Consider the following 9,975-nt stretch of genomic DNA (forward strand, 5'->3'; position numbering starts at 1 on the left):
ACAATGTATGCAAAACAGACAGCAATCTTTAATCCTTTAACTTGAGAACTCTCTTCTCTCCATACTTTTGAGTCACCCAGCCTCTCTCAGCTTCTCCAATCTTCCCCTCATACTCTGAAACCAACACAGAAAAGAAAAGGATCAGTTTTCTTTCGTTCTTGAAGATGGGTTTTGCTCGGTTTCTCCAAGTTTTCATCATCTCCAGTCTCTTGGCCACATCATGCTTAGCCCAGGCTCCGGTGCCTGCACCCACCGCCACGCCGCCCTCACCAGTCTCATCCCCGCCATCTCCAGCCCCGTCTCCGACCACCCCAGCCCCAGCTCCAGCTCCGACAACCCCTGCACCAGCTCCGACTACACCAGCAGTACCGACCCCAGCCCCTTCTTCGGCTCCCACTCCTTCGGCGACTTCTCCCCCATCCTCCTCGTCTCCTTCTCCCGCAACCTCAACGCCCCCTGCACCCTCTCCCCTGAGCCCCTCAACCGAGCCAGCGGCTTCTGCTGAGCCCCCCAGTGGTGCCTTCTCTCCTAGCAAAGCCGTTGTCGCTGGGACCGCTCTAGTTGCAACCTTCTTCGCCGTGGTTGTTCTGGCTTAGACTGGGTTCGGATCTGTCCACGTGGATGTTCAACGCTTTTAACTACAGATCTTCTTTTCTTATGGACGGCTGAGATCTATGTTTTTTTGTTTTCTTTGATATTTATTATTTTTGCCGTGTTTGTTTCATTCAATATTGGGTTTGACGGAGGATGCATTTATATGGCGATGAGAATGATTATTTGGATATTTTCATTTCTTTAGTGTTGACACGTACTGTATCCCTTTGTAGATGAGTCGACTCGTGTAAATCAGTTTTCTAGTAGTTGAATAAAACAGTTTGTTATTCTTTTGGTCCCTAATCTGTTGTATATTTGCAGCTTACAAATTGATTCTTTTCTTTTTTATATTTGGAAGATACCATTAAATTATCTCTCAACTTATAATAAACATGGCTATATATGCATTGGTTAGTGAGATGATTTTTTATTGTTATTTATTATTTTTTTAGTAATATTTACAAATTATCTAAAATAATCTCATCATCCAAACGTAATCATAGAACTTTAATACAAAACTTTATCTCCAAAATCTCACAACGAATGGCATTATAATATAGAAGGCAATTCTCAATTGGTGAAGCCCTTACACGTAGGGTTGTAAATAAACAATGCTACTCGACAGATTGATCGAACTAGAACTTGATTTGATAGTTAAATAGGCCGTCCATGAATAAAGAATTTGATACAATTATTAGAAAATCAGAACTTTTTTTATCCAATTTTCCCAACTGTTATTTATTTATTTTTCTCACGTGGCAAGACCTAATTAACGAGATGGACCACTCCTTTTGCAATGAAGGTCGCACCCTATTCTTTTGCCACCCTCCTTTTCACCTTCCTTTTCCTTATAATTTTGTAATAGAAATGATCCCGCCACCCTATTATTTATATATTAATTTGTCAGGCACACATGACCGGATGAGAATGTAATATATAGCGTTACTTATTATTTTAGACTTATTTAACCCAAAAGAAATTTAAAAGAAAAAGGTTCGATCCATGATCACCACCAAAATGCAATTGCATGCCCCCCACAAAATTTGTACAATAAATAGCAAGATATTTGGTGTTCTAAGAAATTTAATGTTCAGTAACTAAGAAATTGTGTTGGCCACCATTTTACCATTTTTTTTTAGAGGAGTCAAATACTTTTATTGCTATGAAACTCTATAAAAGAGAAGCAATACAAAGAGGAATATCCTCTAATTCAATGAGTACGTCAATTATATCTAGTACATTCTTGGCAAGACAATGAGCCACTTTAGTATTTCTCTTAGTGTGTTTGATAGACCAGCACGCAAACTTGCTAAGAATCTTTTTCACATCAAATATTAACATCCCATTGTGATTCCAATGCTCTCATTTTCCATTTATTTCATTTACAACTTGTAGTGCATCCCCTTCAAGTATGACCTTTCTAAGACCAATCTCTGAGCCAAATAAAATGGGTTGAAGAGCATCATAAGCCTTAGCAAGATGTGGATCAGGGAATAAAGTTCTATTCCTTCTCATTGATGCTATGATCTTGCATTCCCAATCATGGATAATTGTCTCAATTCCCACTTTGCATAGCTATTTGTCTATTGCAGCATCCCAGTTCATCTTGTGAAAGTCTTGTGGAGGAGCTTCTCATTTACCAAGGTATTCTGAATCTGTAGCAGGTGCTTTTAAGGCTTTGTAGTTCAACATCTTTAGATCCTACAACTTTTGTGTAGTCTGTTTCAAGAGGGATTTTGGATTAGTAGTCTTTTTGGAAAACCACATGATTTCTCCTATTCCGTCTCCAGACCACCATTTCCAGTTCTACCAAAACTTCACTTCTAGATCATCTAGCATTTTGATCAAACTCTCTCTGAAACTCTAGTGCATGATACTATTCTTCTGTAATTGTTTAGAACAATGAATCCACACATCTCTAGTTTATTCGCACTCCCATAAAGCATGTTCAATGGTTTCTAAATTATGTAAGCATATGGGACAACTGGGATCATCTACAATCTTCTTTTTGAAAAGATTAACCATTGTAGCCAAGGCATCATAACATGCTTTACTTAAGAAGAGCTTCTCAGCATTAGGTACTGCAAGATTCTACATCTTACCCCATCTTTCCTTCTGCCCAAGAGTGCTAAATGTTTGTCCCTTAGCCCTCTGTTTGTAGTTCTACTTGTAAATGGTAGGCACTCTTGACAAAGAATAATTCATTAGTTGTGCATCTCCATATTAGCTTGTCAGGACTGTTGCAAGGGCTTATTGGAATTTTACTAATGGTGACAACTTCTTCAACAGAGAACACCTCCTCGATCATGTGCATCTTCCATTGCTTTGTTGTTGGGTCAATTAAAGCTCTATTGTTTCTTCCTTGTCAAAAACATTAACGGCAATTTGAATCTTGTAAATGGTTGGTTGTGGCAACCATTTATTTGTCCAGATCTTAACACTTTCTCAATTTCTAATTCTCCATAAAAGTCCATTTTTAAGCAAAGGTCTTGCTGCCAACATACTCTTTCTAATGAAGAAGGGACTCCTTCCGATATTGGCTTTGTGGAAATCACCTCCGGGAAAGTATTTGTGAGAGAGTACTCGAGCAATTAGAGAGTGTGGATTTTGCACCCGTTTCCAGTAGTGGGAGAAACCTTTGGGTCAGTTGAATAAAAATTAGTGGTTGCACTTTCACAAATATTAATGAAACTTTGCAAAAGAAACCAACAATGAAACTACTAGTTCTCATCCAAGCCTTCAATCCAAGAGGTTCTTCTAGTTCTCACTCGTCGAGCTCCTCGTCGTCCCAGCGTGCTCGCTATGTAGAGGCTTTCAACGCTGCTGTTCAACATCTCAGAAATATTTTTGCACCAGTAATTTCTTTGTACCCGTTTCTCCTTTTTCGCATACTTTGATCATCAATTCTAAAAAGATTTTTTTAGGGGGTTGATCACTTTGCCGCCGATTTGGTAGAATCTAGGTTACAACTAGAAGAGGCAAGGGATTAGATGGCTAATGAGTTGACCCAACTGGAAGCTCGTTCCCGCAAGGCTGATGGTGAATTGGTTGCCCTTCTTGCCCAAGTTAATTCACTTCGAGAAGGATTGGCAAGTTTTGTTGTGGATGCCGATCATTATTGTCAAGAAGTGACAATGATCGGGAATGAGCGAGATGACCTTGCCACCGCCTAAACCAGGCGAAGACGGCTAAACTGGAGCGAGATGACTTAGCTACTCGCCTTTGCCAGGTTGAGGTGGTTGTGCAGGAACTAGAAGACTTGGCTGCTCGCCTACGCCAAGCAGAAGTGGTTATGCGAGAGTGGGATGACTTGGCCACCTAGGTGGATGCCTTTAACAAAGAATGAGATGAACTGGTCACTCGAAGAGCAAGATGACTTGGTTGCCAATTATGATCGGGCGAAGGCAGAGCTTGAAGAATTAAAGATGACCAAGTCTGACTATGTCTCTCACCTGGTTTCCCTTGAAGACGAGCGGTGTAAAGTTGGGTGTAGCCGAAGGTGTGAAAGCTGAGGTTGAGAAGACTCTGATTGAGCTGAAGAGCCACCTCAAAGATAGTGACTATCAGTATCTTCAACTTATGAAGTTGTTGAGCCTGCCAAAAAGAAGAATTCTATCTTGGAGAAAAATGTGTCAGAGCTAAACCTTGCTTTGGAGAATCCCCAACATGACCTTAATTGGGTTCTTCCTCAACTCGCAGCTGCTCCCAAAGTTCGGTCGTGAGCTTGGGGTATAAGCTTCAAACTTGGTGTCAAGCAGCTCCGTGAGCTTCTTCTTTGCGAACTGGAGACAAAATTGCATACTTTAGATTGGAAATCTATTCAAGCTAGTGAGGTTGCTCTTCATGTTTGTGACTCCATTGGTCGGGTTGAGATGTCAGATGCTTTTCCTCGTTCATCCTAAGACTTGTAATTTTCATGGTTTTGTAACCCGTAAGGGAACAATTTAGACTTTTCAAATGCTTTCTACGCAATAGAACTTTGTTTTCTGGATATTATGCAGTATTTATTATTTCCTAGTAATCATAACAATCTATTCAGACCTTAAGTTTTAACTGCCTTAGTCTAGGTGTAAGGAGAAAGTAACTTTTAAATTTTAGGTTAATGGGAGATTCTCTCAACCACATTACCTTTTGGCGAGAAGAGTTTGGCAGGAGAGTCCCTTGACTGCAGTGCTCTTCTTTGGCGAGAAGGTATTAACAGAAGATCTTTCAACCATTTTACCTTTAAATGTTAGGCTAGTGGGAGAGTTCCTCAACCACGTCACATTTGGCGAGAAGATGTTGATGGGAGATTCATTGACCGTTTTACCTTTAAGTATTAGGCTAGTAGGAGAGTTCCTCGACCACGTCACTGTTGGCGAGAATGTGTTAATGGGAGATCCTTCGAACGTTTTACCTTTAATTATTTAGGCAAGTGGGAGAGTTCATTGACCACGTCACCATTGGCGAGAAGGTGTTAACGAAAGATCACTTGACCGTTTTACCTTTAAGTATTAGGCTAGTGAGAGAGTTTCTCGACCATGTCACCCTTGGCGAGAAGGTGTTAACGAGAGATCCTTACACCGTTTCACCTTTAAGTATTTGGGCTAGTGGGAGAGTTCCTCGACCAAGTCACCGTTGGAGAGAAGACATTAACAGAAGATCCCTCGACCGTTTTACCTTTAAGTGTTAAACTAGTGAGAGAGTTCCTCGACCACGTTAATTGAAGTTGTTGCAAAAAGTTAAGGACAAAGAAGGAAACATTTGCAGACACTTATTATTGAAAATGAAATCAACAAGTCAATGAATTAAAAAATTGGAAAATTTACATATCTCTTCCTTAGACGTAGTATTTCCGTAGGTGTTCTACATTCCATGGATGTGGTAGTTCACACTCTGCAGCATCCTTAAGATGGTAAGCTCCTGGTCTGTGAGTTGCCACTACCACATTCGGGCCTTCCTATCATAGGCCCAACTTTCCTTCTTCTCCTGTGGTGACACCGATTTCCTTCAGTACTAAATCGCCAATTTTGAAAGATCAGGGCCTCACTTTTTTGTTGAAATATTGTTCTGCATTCCTTTTAGAAGCTGTAACTCTGGTCTCTGCATCCATCCTTATTTCCTCCAACAGATCTAGGTTTTCTTCTAACCTTGCCGCATTTGTTTATGGGGTAAAGCTTTCTCTTCTGTATCTTGGTAACCCCACCTCCACTAGTACCATGGCCTCACTTCCATACACTAGGGCGAAAGGTGTTTCGCCAATTAAGGTTTTTGGTGTTGTCCTGTAAGCCCATAAAATTTCATGGAGCTTTTCGGCCCATAATCCCTTTCTATCACTCATCTTTTTTTTCAATATCTCGACAATTGTTTTGTTTTTTTTTCTTCAACTTGCTCGTTCGCCTGGGGGTGGCCTAAGGAATAGTATTTTATTTTGATTCCTAACTCCACACACCATTGGCGATAGTGTTCAAAATCGAACTTTATTCTGTTATAAAAAATAATACACTGAGGTATCCCAAATTTGCAAACTACATCCTTCCACAGAAACTTCGTCACGCTTTGGGCCGTTATTGTTGCCATCACTTCAGCCTCCACCCACTTCATAAAGTAGTCGATGACTACGATGATGAACTTGGTTCCTCTTTTGCTGGGGGGCATAGGGCCTACTAGGTCTATTCCCCTTTGGGCGAAAGGCCAAGATGAAGTTATGGATCACAACTCCTTGGGAGGTGCGCTTTGAACTGGTGCGTGAATCTGACATTGGACACACTTTTTTACAAACTTCTTTACATCTTTGAGCACGTTTGGCCAATAATATCCTGCCCTTACAATATTTGCCCTTACAATTTTTACGGCGAGTGATCGTCCTCCCGAATGATTCCCGCATATCTCCTCGTGTACTTCTCTCATCACGTATTCTGCTTCCTCCATTGCTACACATCTTAATAATGGATTTGAAAAACTCTGCATGTACAATACCCCTTCTATTATAGTATCTTACTTTTTAACTTCCTCGCCTTCTACCGAGATAGGGGAAGATCACCCGTCTCTAAATATTTTCTTATATTATCAGCCAATTTTGGCATACTCTCTCCAATTTGCAAGTTTTTCTCGCCTACAGCCGGATTGCCTATCGTTCGAAGATTAACTTTCCATGGCAACGCATCTTATTGCTTTGCTAAGGTCGCTTGTGCCAACCAATCGGCCATGAAATTATCTCCTCGAGGTATTTTCTCGATTCGAAAGTACTTGAGGCCTTTGCATTGTTCTTGAACTTGATGGAGATATTTTATTAGCTTGACTCCCCTTGCTAAATATTTCTAGGTGATTTGCTTTACTACTATCTGCGAATCGGCTTTCATTTCAATCTCCTCGTCTCCTAACACCTTTGTTATTGCTAAACTAGCGAGCACCACTTCGTATTTGGCTTCGTTGTTTGTAACTTTGAAATCTAATTGTATGGCGTGGTACGACTCTTTCTCTTCGCTTGTTATCACGTACACACCAACTCCTCCCCCTGCTCGACAAGATAACCCATCCACATATACTTGTCATGCCTTCTTCTCGGGGGACTTAGGGATTTCCTCTCATAAATTTGAGAACTTTGCCACAAAGTCGGATAGGATCTGCCATTTCATAGCGCTTTTAGGCATGTAACTTATGTTTTACTCACTTAGCTCGATAGACCACTTGCCTAATTCAATAATACCAATGAATGCTATGCCATCCCCTTTACGTACCTAGGTTCTCTCCTTATATAGAGTTTTTGAACCGTTTTGTTGTTTAGATGATAATGGTCATATCCATTATTCAAATTTAAACTTAGATATGAAGGTTCGTCTCTTAATAAATCTGAATGATAACCGTTCTTATCCCTTGACACCGTTGGATAGTTATCCAATCGGTATTAGTTGTGGGCTAGATTCTCTTGTTATCGGGCTGAGCTTCTCGATAACAAGGCAGGCTTTGGGTTTAAGTATGGGCCCGGACCCATGTGAGACTAAATGATTGAAATGTCCTCTCTAGGTACCTTCGTATAAAAGGGAGAGAGTATAATAGAGTCAAAATTTGATAATTATTATTTTTAATTCTACGCCTGAATTAAAAAGTCCAATTTATATAGAGATATATACAAATCTTTGAAGTGACCATGCATGACCCCCTCTCCTCCGTGTCCCTGTGGAGGGACATCCCCCTTCTCTTCCTATTTGTTTTTTTAGTCTTAGATTGGTACATAATCCAATAACCATGATCTTTAATGTTTTAGAATTGTCTTAAGGTTATGTTGTCTTTTCCTATGTTTGCTTATACATCTTTTTCTGTTTTTCCGTCTTATATTTTTCTTTTTATTTCCTTTTCATTTTCGTACTTTTTTGTTTTTTAAGGGCCCATTTAGATATTTAAAATATCTTAATTATATATTTATGAATAATAATAAAATAATTTGAATTAAGATATTTTATTAAGTTTTGAAAATTGAGAGAAAACAAATTAAATAAAAATATTATAAAGATAACAAATTATTTAAATATAATTTTTGTTTTGAAATTTAGAAAAGTAGTATTATTTTTTATATTTTGTCTGAGAGTTTAGAAAAATTATAATGATTAAGTAATGATTAGATGGAAAAGTTGAAGATTTGAAATTAAAAAATATTTTGTGTTTGAATAATATTTAGAAATAAATCAATATTATCTGAGAATATTTGAAAACAGTTGTGTTGTCAAATGAACTCTAAATTTCTCTGTGTTTACATGTTTTTGCTTTATTATATGTATATATTAAAAATGTTTAACTAATTAAGCAAACAATTGTATTGGGGTCTGATTGATATTAATTCTTACCCAAAAATTACTGTTTCCGAATTGGCGTATGAATGTAAACATTAATGTTCCAATCACATGCTTCTAAGAAAGCAAGATATTTGTTCGAATGTGGGACAACATCGATCTCATCAATGCTTGTACAGTATCATGATGGGCTTCTCCTTAGTTATGATTAAAATGACAAAATTATTACAAACTTCAAGAAAAGAAAAAGAAAAACAACAAACAATGATTATAGTTTTCATTTTGGAACAAATGGACATGACTAATAAATTTAAGTCCCATGTCGCGTAATAGTTAGGGAATTAAAGGTCAAACCCCTCTCTTGGTTTGGCTAATAGTAATAATGCACCTAATCGTTTCGTGCTTTAAATTGATATCATCTAAGTGATTAGATAATGACTGATATTAAATTGATATCATCTAAGTGCTTTAAAAATATAATAACTGATATTATTTATATTATTAATATGATAAAATGTGATTTATAAGATTTATGAGATTCAAAATTTAAAATTTTTCTTATAAATCAAATTATATTATATTAACATTATCAAGGGCGGAACTAGGATTTAGTGTGTGGAGGGCGATTAGCAAAGTGTATCGTATGTAGGGATGAACGGTAACCAACATTTAAGGTAGTAAAGTGTGTCATCAACATTTAACATTAACCATATAAGGTACTTATCTAAGAACAACTAAGTTATTCAAGACGCCAATCTAAACCTCACTTGAACTCTATCGAACTTAAATGAACAATAAAAATTAAGATAGAAATAGCTATGTGAGACTTGTTGAAGCAAATGATAAAAATTAAGTAAACAAACGATAAAAATTAGTTATGTGGTTTTATCTTTGCCTCCACTCTTTATTGTTAATTCGATGGTAATACATTTGTACTTACTAACAAAACTAATCGAAATTAATAAATTAGCTAGTTAATGGAAGACTTGAAAATAAAAATGTAAATAAATAGGAAGAATGAGGTTGTAGATTTACCAAATAGTTTATAAAAAGAGACCAAGATATTTTCTTGCCTCTTATTAGATGTAAATAGGTGTGAGTATGAAAAATTGTTGAAAAACTAAAAGAAATCTAGACAACTAAGTACCAAATAAGATTTTTGAAAATGTTTTGAGGAGCAAATTATATTTATATTAGGACATCTTTAAAAAACTATATACTAAAATAAGTTTTTAAAAAATTGGGGCGATAGCTCCCAAGCATCAATGTAGGTCCGCCACTTAACATTATGAAAGGTGTCCTCCACATGACTTACAAATTTAACTTTATTTTTTTCTATGATCGAGTTATATTTTATGTGCACAATCGAATTATTTCTTTTTAACAAGTTTTACGACCTTATTCATGAACTACTTGATTAATTTATTATTTTCTTAATGTCCTTTTGAACATTTAAAAAAAAAAAAAAACATGTCCACTTTTTAAAAGAAATGACACAGCACAAAACTTTCGTATTAATCAAGAACCAGCATAGAGTTCATCCAAAGAATGAGCTGTTTGGATCGCAAGAAATTCGTGAACAAGCAAGATAAACAAGGCTAGCTACTGAAAA

The 9,975-nt window shown here is 37.3% G+C and overlaps 1 protein-coding gene across 1 annotated transcript; it reads left to right on the plus strand.

Moving 5' to 3' along the window:
* Positions 1-897, plus strand: LOC108998296 (classical arabinogalactan protein 4-like). The gene has a single exon (XM_018974814.1). It carries the CDS (start codon positions 165-167, stop codon positions 594-596), a length of 432 nt encoding a protein of 143 aa, XP_018830359.1. The 5' UTR covers positions 1-164; the 3' UTR covers positions 597-897.
* The last annotated feature ends 9,078 nt before the right edge of the window (positions 898-9,975 follow it).

The sequence above is a fragment of the Juglans regia genome, chromosome 12 (assembly GCF_001411555.2).
Source record: "Juglans regia cultivar Chandler chromosome 12, Walnut 2.0, whole genome shotgun sequence".
NCBI lineage: Eukaryota > Viridiplantae > Streptophyta > Magnoliopsida > Fagales > Juglandaceae > Juglans > Juglans regia.